Source organism: Varanus komodoensis, unplaced genomic scaffold, assembly GCF_004798865.1.
Source record: "Varanus komodoensis strain SLA01 unplaced genomic scaffold, ASM479886v1 scaffold43, whole genome shotgun sequence".
Taxonomy (NCBI): Eukaryota; Metazoa; Chordata; class Lepidosauria; order Squamata; family Varanidae; genus Varanus; species Varanus komodoensis.
Window position 1 is genome coordinate 7,331,897 of NW_025335985.1, and position 13,408 is coordinate 7,345,304.

Genomic DNA, 13,408 nt, shown 5'->3' on the forward strand with positions numbered 1-13,408 from the left:
TACCCAGAACGGTGGGCCGCCGTGGAGTCAGCGGGTTCCTCTGCCGAAGCACCGCGGGGGCTCCAGGGGGGAAAGGACTGCAACTGGCATTCCCGGTTTAAACCATCCCCCATCCTGGACCAGTTCCGACCGTGCTGTTCCCTTTGGGGAACAAGCGCTCCAGGCGTGTCCCGGGAAGCCACAGGGACACTCAGAGGCGACCTGTGGAGTAGAAAACTGGTCGGCTTGTACTCCCGCCAGATGAGAAGGATGCTGGTAAGCCAGCAAAGGGAGCCAGGTGGGCAGGAGGGAGACACGGCAAGTGGCCCCAGACGAGCCAGGAGGCACGTGCTTCGTCTGGAAGGATACAATTCAGAAATGCGGGTGCGGTAGCGCTTCAGAGAGAACCGGACCTGCCAGTGTGAGGTGCGTGCCTGCAGCTTCGCCAGGGTAGGTGAGTGCCCGTGGGGTGTGGAAAGACTCGGGCTTTGCCTGGCGTTCCCCTTGAGCCCCGTGTGAGGATCAGGGTTCCCCTGCGCAGGCGCCTCGCCCGTCTTCCTCTTGCACGCGGCCCCGGCAGCACAGAGGCCGCTCCGCGCTCCCTTGGACCCTGGCGATGGAGTCACCCCAGGGCTCCCGTGGGGTCTGGCCCAGCCCTGGGTCTCCCGGGTCCCGGCCCAGCCCTGCCGCCCGGCCAGCGGCACTGCTAGAAGGATCGTGGGCGGTTGTACGGGACCCTCAGAGTGCAAGTGTCCTCGTGCAAGTGTTCCTGCGGGGATCGCAACAGCAACCCTGTAAGGCAGGACCCTGTTTTTATTCCTATATGCAGGGAGAGGGTTGAAGGGTGGGGGGGGGTGGGCTTGCTGAGTTTCCCTGGTGTGTCTGGGGCAGAGGAAAGATCGGCGCGAGGGCCTAAGGATCCGCCTCCCGGCCCTTGCTGCACAGTTCCCCAGCGCCCTCTCTCTCCGCCGGGCGTCTGGCTTGCCCGGTGGCCTCCCTGGACTGCGGCCGCCCAGCTCGGGCCTGCCCTCGCGCGCGTACACGTCCGAAAACCCCCGTGGAAGCGAGTGTTATCTCAGCTGAGCCGTTCTCCTCCTCTCCACTCGTCTATTCTTACCCCTTCTTACGGATGTAACAAGCACCACGCTGGAATTTTCCGCAGTATTTCCTCCTCGCCTGGTTCCTTCCAACAGATCGTCCCACTGAGGACTTGTCTACATTAAAACTTTAGCACGGTTCAGCGGTGGGCTGGAGTTGATTTAGTGCACAGCTGGGCTCCAGTGTCTACACTGGAAACATCTGGCAGTTGGTGTAAGCTTGAGTTTATCTCAGAGCCCGCCCCCGCCGCAGCCCCCGCCGCCTCGCCGCTCTCGCCTCCTCCATCCCTCGGCCTCCCCCCCCCCCCCCTGGATCCCGGAAACGGCCCGCTCCCCCCAGCACCGCAGAGCCCTGTTCGGCCTCCGCGGCTCGTGGTCCCTCCGTGGCAGGGCTTCCGCAGCTGGTGCTCTCTCGCCTCGTTCGCTGAGCAGATTTGCGGCGGCCACGCAGGGCCGCGGTGGCGCTGCCTGTCAGGTCTGCCTTTCAGGTCTGTCCGGTAGGTCGCGATGCAAGCAAAGTGCTTAGGACAAGATGGGGTCAGGTGCGAGCGGCACCGCAGGGAGCGCCCGTCCGCCTCCCTCCCGCGCTGTCCGGAATGGGAAATCAGCGTGAATGAGAGCTTGGCTCAGTGCTCCGAATCTCCCTCAATCTCGCTCGCCTCTCTGTATTTCTGTGGATGCACACCCAGCTTGCACCGGAGGGGAAGCTCTGTGAAATTGGGGGGCACTGCTGGAGGGGCAAGGAGGGAAAGCTGCTCTCCTGGCCTCAGAGGTTCGGTTCTGCCCTTGCCTCCAGGGCCAGGCCACTTTGGTTCGAGCACTCCTGCTCCCGCTTCCGGCTTCGGCTGGACGGTGGGGGGGCAGGAAGGGAGGTGGGCGTCTCACCTGCATGCCCGGCCTCTTCCCGGGAGCTGCTCCTCCACCTCCTGCGACTGCAACCCAATATATGTGGGGCAGCAGTGGGACCCCCGCCGGGGAGCAGCCCCAGCCCCAGTTTGCAGAGGCCCGAAAGCTGGAAAGGCGCTGCTTCCCGCAGCACGAGCAGGGAAGGCTTCCCGGTCCCCTCCAGCCCCCGAGCAGCTGCTCCCGGCCAGGAGCCGCAAGGACCCTGCACGGGGCGGCTGCAACATGGTGCTGTGCGTGGCGGGCCTGTGGCCTGCGGCTTGCGCGGTGGCTCTGCACGGAAGGGGCCCGCAGGGACGTGGCTCGGAGGTGCCTCTCGCCACGGGCCCGACCTTCCACGGGGAAGGCCTCTCCGCTTTGGCCACTGAAGTAAATAGAAATCGAGCTGCCGACTGTCTCACAGTGATTAAGTGGAAGTCCTTTAGCACTCATCTGTTATCTCTTAATTAAAGTTCCTTGCTAATTATTTTTCCTTGTCAAGAGAGCAGAGCTGCTGACTCTGGGGATTTCGGCAAACAAACTGAGGGTGTGCTCACTGCAGTTCTTCCTTAATGAACAAATTAAACCCGGAATGGCCCATATCTCTGGCTGCACTGACATCACTTCATCACACCTGTTTCCTCTCCGAGAAAGGTGTCCTTTTAAATCACAGCCGCGGCGACGGCTGCCATTTCCGCCGTGTCGGTCCTCCTTCTTCTGGGGGTAGTTTGTACCAGTTGATGATGCACTGAGGCGAGAAACCAGCGCGAAGAGGGCAAAGAGTTGTTCTAGCTGACACAGGAGCTATAATTAACATCGCCGCTGAATTTGCATGTGCAGTCAGCCATGGGTGCAAAATAATGCGATGGCTTTATCCAAGTGCAGAGTAGATCCCAAATTCCAGGGAACATCCGGCCCCTGGGTTGTGACAGGCAGAATATGATACCAATGTCTCTGGGAAGACGTATGGGATAATTATCGCAAAAATACAGCCTCCACGTGGTGAGACGGAAGGTCACTGCTGTGAGGCGCCTGAAAACCAAGCCAAAGAAAGAGGAACCTTAGAAGTTTGACCCACTTCAGGTATTCTGGAACATGCAGTCCGAACAGTGTCAGGCGGACACAACCCACACGAATCTTGGGTTCTGTTGCAGGGGAAATCGTTTCTAGCGTGAAGCAGTGCTTTGAGAGAGGAACTGTCTTTCCTTCTGCAAATTCAAAGTCGGCCTTGTGGGTGCTCCCTTGAAGGTGGTGAGGGCGGTGGGGGTGCCGGAGCAGGCCAGAGCAATGCCTCCAGGGGAAGGACTCTCCCACTGGGCTGATCCCCTGGCAGGGTCGCCCGAGGCGGCACGGTCACACAGAGGCACCGGCCTCGGGCATCCTCCCCATCCAGGAGGGCTGGCCGGATCCTCAGAAGAGGGTGGATCTCTCTGGCGGTGATGGGGTGGAGAAGACCCTGAAGGGCAGCCGCCAGGTAGCAGAGGCGGCTGGAGAGGGCACGGGTGGAGGGTCTCTCGCAGGCATCAGTGACCCTCAGCGCACTAACGCAGGTTGGCATGTGCGGAAACAGGCTGTGGCAGACTACCTGGATTGTCTCACCTTGTGAATCCTTTGAAGAAACCATCTCAAATGAAAGGAGAGTTAGCACCACAGGATGAGCCCCCTCGCCCCCGCCCCTGGTCTGGACCACTCCTGGGGAAGAGCCCAGGGTGAGCGCAGCTGGCACTGTTGCCCACGATGCAACGAGACCGAAGGCGGAAGGAGGGCTAGGCGCTGATGTGTGGAGAGGCAGGTGGGGAGTCCGATGCTGCACCGCGCATGCAAGTGGAACATGGGATGAGAGAAATGGGAGAATGGGAGCAGGAAATGGAACGACCAGGCCTCTCGGGACTTGTCTTGGGAACCCAAACTGGGCTGAAATGGGCCTTTTTCCAGCTGGACAAACACAAAGGCCAGGTTCACACAACCCAACAAGCTGCCTTGCGTGGCTACCAAAATCTGTGGGCTTCTTTCCATGCTTTACCCAACGGGGGAATCACGCGACCCCTGTGTCACGGTTTCCATCCTCCCTGCATGCTTCCCAGCAGCCCCCCGAGGTGCGCCTCTCCTTGCCTGCTGTCGAGATCAAAGCCTGACCCACCCCGCAAGTGCCTGCAGACCCCGGACCACCCCTGTGGGGACGCAGAGGGAGGGACTGGGGGGCGATGGTGTGGTGCCGCTGGGAGCCCTGGGAAGCTGCACGCCAGGGGCCACCGTGCTGCCGCTCCCGGCCACCGCGACACGAGCCGTCCTGCCGGCCCCTCCTGCTCCGGCTTCCTGCATCGCCTGGGCTGCATCCGTGGGCCTTGCCGGTCCCGGCACCCACCCTCGTCTCCCTGCCTTCCCAGGTCCCTGCGCCCGCCCTCCTGACCGTGCTTGCTCTGGAGCAGGCCTGTCTTTCCAGCACTTGACCTTTGGACTGCGTGCTCTTGGACTGAGCATTTGCCCGAACCTGGTGGTCTCGCCGCCTCTCGCCTCTGGCCCTCTGAACCAGCTGCAGGCCTCCACCCGGCATTGGCATCCTGGTCTTGGCATCCAGCTCTTGGCCACCTGCTACCTTGTGTTGCCCGCTTGTTCCTCGTTGGTCTGCCCATAGAGGCTGGATGGCTAGAGTGACTCCTGCAGTTACCACTCTTCCAAGGAAACTCCGTGGTAGTTGCATGGGTAGACGGCGGAAAGCATGATCCTGGATTTGGACAACGCAGCAATCCATGGTGGTCCAGAGGAACCATGGAACAAACTGTTGTATCTTATATTGGCTTCTAAAGATGTGCTATGGTGAAATATCACAACCAGGTTCAGAAAACAACAGAATGACAGTGGTAAAAAACAAACCAAAAAAACCATGGCTTGTTCTGTTGTCTGAACCCAGGCAGTGTTTTACTCTGGAAATGATAAACGCAGAAGAAACGGAGTTGCTTTACTACCAAGGCAAGGCGCAGCATAACCTTCATATTCACTGATGAGATATAATGCCAAGTCTGTGGAAAACCGATCACCGCTGCATCATTCTGGCATATGCTCCAACAACAGATGCTGGAGAAGAAGAATGGAACGCTTCCATGAAAGCATCCGGGGGGGAAATGAGAACACACCAAAGCAAGACAGGCTGATCATCGCACATGGCTGGAATGCGGAAGCAGGAAAAATGCAGAATCCCGTGTCAGGGGAGGATTTGGCCTGGGAGGCAGAAACAGAACAGGAGCCTGGCTCAGGGGTGTCTGTGGAGCCAATCTTCTGTTTATCACACATAAATACTTCAGGCAACCAAACGGGCAACTGCACACGCAAACACCACCAGTCAGGCCATGCAGGGATCAAGTAATTAGAGGGAGAAGGTGGAGAAGTTGCATTCTTGCTGCCAAAACAAGACCAGGAGCAAATCGTGGCAGGAACCGCTAACTGTTAATGTGAAAAAAATCAGAGTCCAGCTGAAAAAGATCATGAATGGAAATGCAGGGCCCTAACGCAACTCAACATTCCTGAGGAAAGTGCACATACAAAGCAGAATTTGTGTTGTGTTGTGTTGATTGACCGTGGGCCAGAAGAACTGCGGGCTGAAACCAGAGACATCATTAGGGGAGGATGCCAGAAGACCATTCCTGTAGCAAAAGGAAAGAAGAGCCCTAGGTGGAGGGCAGAGGAAACACTCACAATGGCCAAGGACAGGCGAGAAGCAGAGGTGAAAGGCGGCAGGAGAAACATCAGAATCCTGAATGCAACTTTTCAGTGACTATCACACAGAGGCAAAAAGAGCTATTACGGCGGCCGGAGCAAAGAAATAGACGAGAACGACAGAAGAGGAAAGACAAGAGACCTCTTCCAGAAGACCCAGGAAATCAAAGGACAATTCGAACCTGGACTAGGAATACTAAAAGACAAACAAGGGACATACTGTCCAATCAGGAGAAAATAAAGAGAAGGTGGAAATAGTATACAGAAGAACTAAGCAGGAGAGGTGAATGGATGACAGACACCTTCAAAGAGGAATCCTATAAGGAAGAGCCTGTAATATTAGAAAGCAAAGTGGAAGCAGCTCTGGAAGCACCTGGAAGGAATCAGTCGCCACAGTGGGGCACCAACAGAACTATTTCACACTGCAGAGACTGAACTGTACAAATTCTAATAACAAATACGCCATCAAATATGGCAAACAAAACCAAAGGCGGCCCACAAATCGGAAACATTCAATATGCATTCCAGTCTCAAAGAAGGGAGTTGCACAAGAGAGCCATGCGAGCAACGTGGCGCTTCAGGTCTTAAGAGGTGCCAGCTGTGCAAGGTGGATTCCAAAGGGGAAGTGGCGCTCAGGATCATATTGCAAAGATACATTGGATCCTGGAACACAGCACAGAATTTCAAAAAGAAGATCAGTCTGTACTTTGTGGAGTACAGCAAAGCCTTTGGCTCTGTAGGCCACTGGAAGCTCCGGATGGTCCTGAAGGGAATGGGGTGCTTTGGCACGGGCTTGTCCTGATGCACCGTCTGCATTGCGGAGAAGAAGCTGCAGATAGGACAGAATGTGGGGAAAGAGAAGGGCTTCTTGTAGGCAGAGGCGTCAGACAAGGGTGGATTTTATCTCCCCATCTGTTCAGTCTGTACGCAGAACATATAAGGAAAGCTGCATTCGGATCAGAGGGAGTGAAAACTGGCGGAAGACACATCATTAAGTTGAAGATATGCAGATGATACCATATTTCTGGCAGGAAATAATGAACTGAAAAAACTCCTAATGAAAGTGACAGAAGAAAGTGCAAAAGAAGGACTTCAGCTGAACATTGAGGAAATAAAAATCATAATTACGGAAGAATATACGGCTTTAATGTCAACAGTAAAGAAGCTGGAATTGTGAAAGACTTTGCTTTCGTCGGCTCAGCCACCCATTCAGAAAGAGACTGCAACCAAGGCATTCGAAGAAGCCCATGACTCAAAGGGGCAGCGGTGAGGAGCGAGAAGGGATCAAGTGTGGGGAAGTTTCCCCAGGGACCAAGGCCGGCTTCCCCCACACCCCTGCTCTCCTGATTGCCGTGTGGAAGCTGGGCAGCGAGGAGAGCCAATGGGAGGGAAATGGATGCCTTCGAAATGCGGTGCTGGAGGAGAGCTTTGCAAATAAATACTGTGGACTAACAGGAAGACTAAAAAGCAGAGACATCACCCTGCCGACAAAAGTGCGTATAGTCAAGGCGATGGTTTTCCCAGTTGCAATGCATGGCTGTGAAAGCTGGACCATAAGGAAGGCTGAGCGCTGAAGGATTGAGGCCTTTGGATTGTGGTGCTGGAGGAGACTCCTGCGAGTCCCTTGGACCGCAAGGTGATCAAACCGGTCAGTCCTAGAGGAGATCAACCCTGACTGCTCCTTGGAAGGCCAGATACTGAGGATGAAGCTCCAATACTTTGGCCACCTAGTGAGAAGGAAGGACTCCCTGGAGAAGAGCCTCATGCTGGGAACGATTGATGGCAAAAGAAGGAGGGGACGGCAGAGGATGAGGTGGCTGGAAGGGGTCACTGGGGCGGTGGGTGTGGGCTTGGATGGACTCCAGGGGATGGTGGAGGACAGGAAGGCCTGGAGGAGTGTTGTCCATGGGGTCACAATGGGTTGGACACAACTGTGCGACTAAAAACAACAACAGGAAGACAAGCAAGCAAGCCAGAGCTTTCTCCAGAAGCAAACATGATAAAACTGAGGCACATCTTTGGACACATCGTAAGAAGCTAAGACTCCCTGGAGAAGACAATCATGCAGGGGACAGTTGAAGGGGAGGGGGATGGGGAGGGGTTGGAGGAGAGACCAAGATGAGATGGATTGACTCCATAGAGAAACCCCAGCCTTGAGCTGACAAGAACCGAACTGAGCTGCCAAGGACAAGGCCTTCTGGAAGGCATCGACAATAAGGTCACCGCAGGCCAGAGGCAACTTCCCAGCACATAACAACAACTTCAAAATTCGGAGCTTGAAAACCATGGTGTACCTGAAATGCTTAGGAATTCATGTATGGATGTTCACGTTCTTTCATAAGTTCTGCAGTGTGGTTTTCGCTCTGATAGATTGCAAATGTGGTTTTGTACTCTGTACTCATAATGAAACAAACCCAGGACTGGGCACTGCCGTCGCCGAGCCCAGGACTGACGGACCAGCCGTTCGTCTTCTCCTCCTTCGTTCAGCAGACGCGGCGTTGCCCCCCTGAACCCAACGCCAGCCCCCAGCCCAGCGTCTGCTTCCTAACAAAGGCATCCGCGCCTTCGCCGATGCTGGGCTGCTGCCTGTTCCGGGAATTGAACAGTTCATCGCATTAGGAAGAGAGAAAGCAAAGATGGCAGCCTGCCCTGGAGAAAGCGGAAGGAACAGGCGCAAGAGGCGAGCAGGTGAAGGCAAACGGGAACCGCCAAAGATGAGCTCCAAAGGAGAGCAGGCAGGATGCAGGAGTCAAATTCACAGGCGAAACAAAAGACAATTTTTACAGACGTGGAGTCAAATTTACACGCGACGCAACAGATCCAGAGCCATTGCTTGATTCTAGACCATTAGCAGGCTCAGAGCGTGTGCTCTTTGTGCGCCTTTTGATCTGAATGAGTGCAGATACTGAAATAAGTGGACTTCTCATCTTAGTTCTAAACTGGAAACATTTCTGTCTTTGTCCAGCTAATTTTCAGAAGCCGTCAGTTCTGCAGGTGGCGCATTAGGGGCACGCACACCGCACCTGTCGGCTGAACTGTGCGGCTTGTGTTGCCATGTGCGGATTCTGCAAATTCCGCCTGATCAGGCCCTCCGAAGCAGGTTGAGTCAAAAGCCTTTTCAGCTCTCCCGAACGGAACGGCGGAGGAGACGTGACAAAGGACCCACAGCTGAGGCGCGCCTGATCAGAGGCAGCCTCGCTGTGTGGGAACGTCTGGCCCGTCGTTGCCACGTTGGGGGCTGTGTGTGCGCGTCTTTGCATGCCTCTCAGTTGCCACTGCCTTATGCTGTCGCTGCTCCTCTTGCTGGAGAAAGGATCGATTGCGACGAGGAGCACTCTCAAAATAGGTAAGCGGCACGCGGGAGGCACTAATGCTGCGCTCCGGAAAGCCTCCGCCTGCCTGGCGCTTCAGCCTCCGCGTGGAGGAGGCGGCGGCGGTGGCAGGGGGGAGCGCAAGCGATTCTCTTGGTCCAGTGTGGTCCTGTGTGCCGGACGGAGGGCCTGCGGCCCACGTGGGGCATGGCTGGGGGGTGGGGGGTGGCGGGGTGCCACCTGGGTCCTGCCGGCGGTGGGTTTCCCACCTGTGCTGGGCACGCCATGGTGGTGGAAAGCCGCCCGCGTGTTCAGAGGCGGCGGAGCTCTGAAGAGCATCGCTGCCGCCTGGGGGGTCACTGCAGGTGGGATTCCGGGCTGCAGGGGCAACTCATCCTCCGGCAGAGGCTGCTTGCGGGGGGGGGGGTCCCTCCATTCCTGGAAGTTCAAGGGGAGGACTCGAGGAGCAGGGCCTCCGCTTCCTGCCTGGCCGTCTCGTGTCCCGCCGTGGCTGCAGGTTCAGCGTCGGGGCCTGTGTCCTCGCAGGCGAGGCTTACGGCGCAACCAGCAGTGGCCGGGGGCACCGTCCATGGTGGCAGTGGGTGCCGAGGCGCAGGCACTCCGTGGACCACCCTGGCTCTGCGTGGCATGCGGGGGCCCCCGGTGCCAGCGCAGGTCGCACGCAGGGCCCTGCCACACCCACCGCGGGCGCCTGGGGCGAAGGAACGCAGACCTGCGCACCCCTCTGTTCTGCGCGTGGGGCACGAAAAGAGGCGCAGTGGGGCGCTTGCTCTTGCCGGGTGCTGCTGACCACGGGCAGCCCAGGAGAAAGTCCAAGGCTCGTTGCTGGGCTGCGAACGCTTGAGCTCCTTGTGGTTAGCCCCCAACTGGGAGAGCGGTGGCCCTTCAACATGCTCCACACGTGCTCTCGGGCGCCGGCACATCTCAGCTCGCACGTTCTGGCATGTTATCTGCAACACACCGGAAAGGTGCTGACCTGCCCGGCCCCTAAATCGTGCCTTGGTCTGCCGCATCCCTTATTCAGCCCGCGATCCGGGTTGTCTTGTGTGAGCCAGGCCCGTGTGTGCTGCTAGCGGCCTCTCCAATGCGAAGGGGAGCTCCAGGAGAAGGCCTCGCGACGGCCTTTCCTGGCCAGGGGACCAGAGGGCCCGGGGCAGGCGCGGCGTGTTCTGCATCCCCCCGTGTGCCTCCTGGCATGAGCATTTCATCCGGGTTGACACAAGCTGTGCGGTTGCAAAGTGCTGGCGCTGTGGGCCAACCAGCCAGAGAGTCGGCGCTCGCGGGCTAATTGGATCCCAGCGCCTTGTTCCGTCTCCACGCATAACGGATGGTGTGCTTACACGGAGCCACAGGTGTGTGGAGAGACTGGCAGGCACGTGAGCAGCCCAGCCCCGGCCCCGCTGCTCGCAGAATGAACCCGGTGCAAAGGCGCCTGTGGCAGGCGGCCGCCACCACCCCCGGGCACGGAGAAGGCCCCCCGCCTGGGCACGCGGGCGAGAGGGTGCGGGAGGAACTCCCCGTGGAGCCAGGAGTGCCCCCCCAGCAGTTTGGCCGGAGCCTTGAGCCTTGCAGGCCCGGGAGGCCTCTGGAAGAGTGGGGGTGCCTCCCCGGGCGGAGGGCGCACAGCGGTGCAAGGCGGGGGGGGCGGGGTGCTTGGCTGAGCGGGAGGGGCCCTGCGCACTGCCTTGGCTTGGCGTGGGCTGGAGGCACCTTTGCCGGAGCAAGCCGAGCTCTCCTGGCGCCCCTAGGTGGGGGCTGCCCTATGAAGCATCTGGGGCAGGCTTCAGGCAGGAGGGAGGCCAGCCCCAGGGAGGGCAGGGGCTGCCCCCACACTCTCGCCGCTCACCCCTTGCGCAGCCCCGGAGCAGCCCTCCGCTCGTCTCCGCTCATCTCCGGTGTCCTGCCGGCCTCACGCACATCTGCTAAGGCAGCAAGATACGTTTGTGGCGTCCAGCTGGAGGGGAGGGCGTCTCTTCGGCTCCAAGAGCCAGCAGACATGCCGGAGGCTGTGCCCCGTTTCCCCACCAATGTGCTACTGCAGAGAGAAGGGAGCCTGCAGACCTGAACGGGGGTCCGGGGGAGGCTTTGTTGGTGAGAACCGGCAGGTGCAAAATGGGGGTGCCCCTCCCATGGGTGCCTCCCCGCCATCCCTGTGAACGTGGGCTCGGGACCCGGCCGTGTCCGAAAGCACACGGGGAGTGGCCGCCCATCGGCCCGGGCCCTGCGCCCGCCTCCTGCCCCGCTGCCGCGCTCTGGCCGCGGTCCGGCTCTCCCATCGCCGGCCTGGCCTCCTGCGGCGCGAAAAGCGTTGATGCTGCACAGCTGGACTGGCAACGGCCGCAGCAAAGGCTGCAGATTTATTAGTTGTGTAGATAAACATGCGGAACGAGGGTAGAGTCAAGACAGCTTTCGTGGAAGGCGAGGTCACGCCTGGCCAGCCGGCAGGAATTCTGTTGCGCGTCCCAAAAAGCATGCAGATAAGGGTTATTCAGAGGTAATGATCCGCATGTCTTCCATCTGTCCCCTCCGAAGCGCTGTGGTCGGGTTGCGAGGAGGTGGCGGCTCCCCCTTGTGCTGCAGCTGGATGCCCTAAATGTCTCACACACGCCTCGCTGGGGGGCCCCGCTTTTGGTGGACTGGGAGCCCAGTCGGATTATAATTCATTCAAGCATCATCTTGCGCCCCAAGGCGCTTGAATGCAGGCCGGGCCATGCGGTAGCCACGGAACCAGAAACCTGGGAAGCATCTCCCCAAGGGGAATCACCCCCCAGCATTTTAAAGCAACCACTTCCTGGTTTCTGCCCAGATTCGGGTCAGCCCATGGGTGAAATGCCCGGGTCTTCCTGCCCTTGCCCCCCACCCCTGGGAAAACCGCTCACATGAGAACTGTCGATCCATCGTGCCTTTGACCAGCGTTCGCCCTCCGTCCCCGGAGGAAAGCTGATCCTTCCTTGCTGGCCGGCAGCTGGAGTAAGACAAGCCGTTGGCTACCGCGTGGACTCATTTTGCTAATGGCATCCATCAGCAACAGCAGAGCCTTAATGTGGATTTATTGTCGCTGGCGTGCACGGTAGTCTGTGCCTCTCACGCGCTGTCACTCCCGCAGCTCCGTGGCATATCTTGCAACCTCTCTCTTGTGAACGGTTTGGCGGCAGCGAGAGCAGCACAAGGCCGGGCGAGCAGGATCTCAGGCAGGTGTGACCGGGGTCTGAAGGGAGGGTCAGGATCCTCTGGTTCCGCCCAGCGGCGTCCTCCTCCTCCTCTCATTCTCTCTTGGAACTGGCCGCTTCTGCCTGCAGCTCGCGCTCCGTGTGGCATGGCACCGTGTCTCGTGGCTGTCAGCTCGGACAGCAGGTTTCGGAGGCCGCTGCAGCTCAGCCGCTTGGCTTTTCTACCTGCTGCAGCCGGCAAGCCTGAGCTCACCTGTTGCCCGGTACCCGGTGTCTGCTCCGTCACAGCAGGAAAGGTAACCACGGGCCTGGGTGCACAGGATCTTGTCCAAGCGGCGCAGGGCTTTCGGGATGGAGCTGCACCTCTGAGCACGCATCCAGCCTGCAGCTGCGGAGCACGTAACTCTGAGACGCTCAGCGAGGGGCATCTGGACGCAGCGTCCGTCTGGTTCTCCACCAGCTCCTCCACGCCTCCGGGGTGGAGAAGTCGGCAGGAAAGGGAGGGGGACGTGCTGACCTCCTCCCTTTTCAGATTCCGGGGCGCCCCAATCCGCGGCCTCTCCCGGGGACCCACGGCCCGCGCAGTCGACAGTAATCTTTTCTTGTCTCTGAACCGCAGAATCCCACGTCCACTACGCGCAGCTGGGGAGCAACGTGACGGTCCCGTGCGGGTCCGTGGACCAGGACGCACCGGTCACGTGGACGGCCAACAGCACTGACCTGGATGCGTCGCTGCTCAACGGCTCCCGCCTCGTGCTGCAGAGTGTGGACCTCTCCCACAGCGGCCAGTACTCCTGCTACGAGGGCTCTTCGTGGCACCTCAAGTACCGGGTCAACCTCAAAGTGGGACGTGAGTACGCGCCGCGTCACCGGGTAGCCGATCCGCCCCTGCCCCTGCCCCTGCCCCTGCCCCCTCCTGGGGGGCTGCTTGGGGAGTGTGGAAGGGGCATGCAGAGAGACGCGCCTTTCTGAATTGGGTTGTGCTGCTTTGTTTTCAGCCATTCTATCCTCTCGGTAAAACAATCCTCCAGGCGGCAAATAAAATTAACCACAACATTTGAGAAAGCGATTAACTAAAGTAAAAGCACAATAAAATTCACAATCAATATAACAGTTAAAATAAAAGCAGCAGCAGTCAGAATTTGAACAAATCCTGCCCATTGAAGTAATTGTTAAGTTAATTGTTGTTGGTTAGTTTATCCAGAATGAATGTCAGGTTTTGTCACGTCAGAGA

The 13,408-nt window shown here is 58.5% G+C and overlaps 1 protein-coding gene across 2 annotated transcripts in view; it reads left to right on the plus strand.

Annotated features, from left to right (window-relative positions):
• CNTFR (ciliary neurotrophic factor receptor) overlaps positions 1 to 13,408 on the plus strand; it is a 247,450-nt gene that overhangs the window by 130,039 nt on the left and 104,003 nt on the right. For both annotated transcript variants that reach the window (XM_044444044.1, XM_044444045.1), the window contains exon 3: positions 12,794 to 13,024. In XM_044444044.1, coding sequence (XP_044299979.1) covers positions 12,794 to 13,024 — 231 coding nt within the window. The remainder of the gene's footprint in view (positions 1 to 12,793; positions 13,025 to 13,408) is intronic.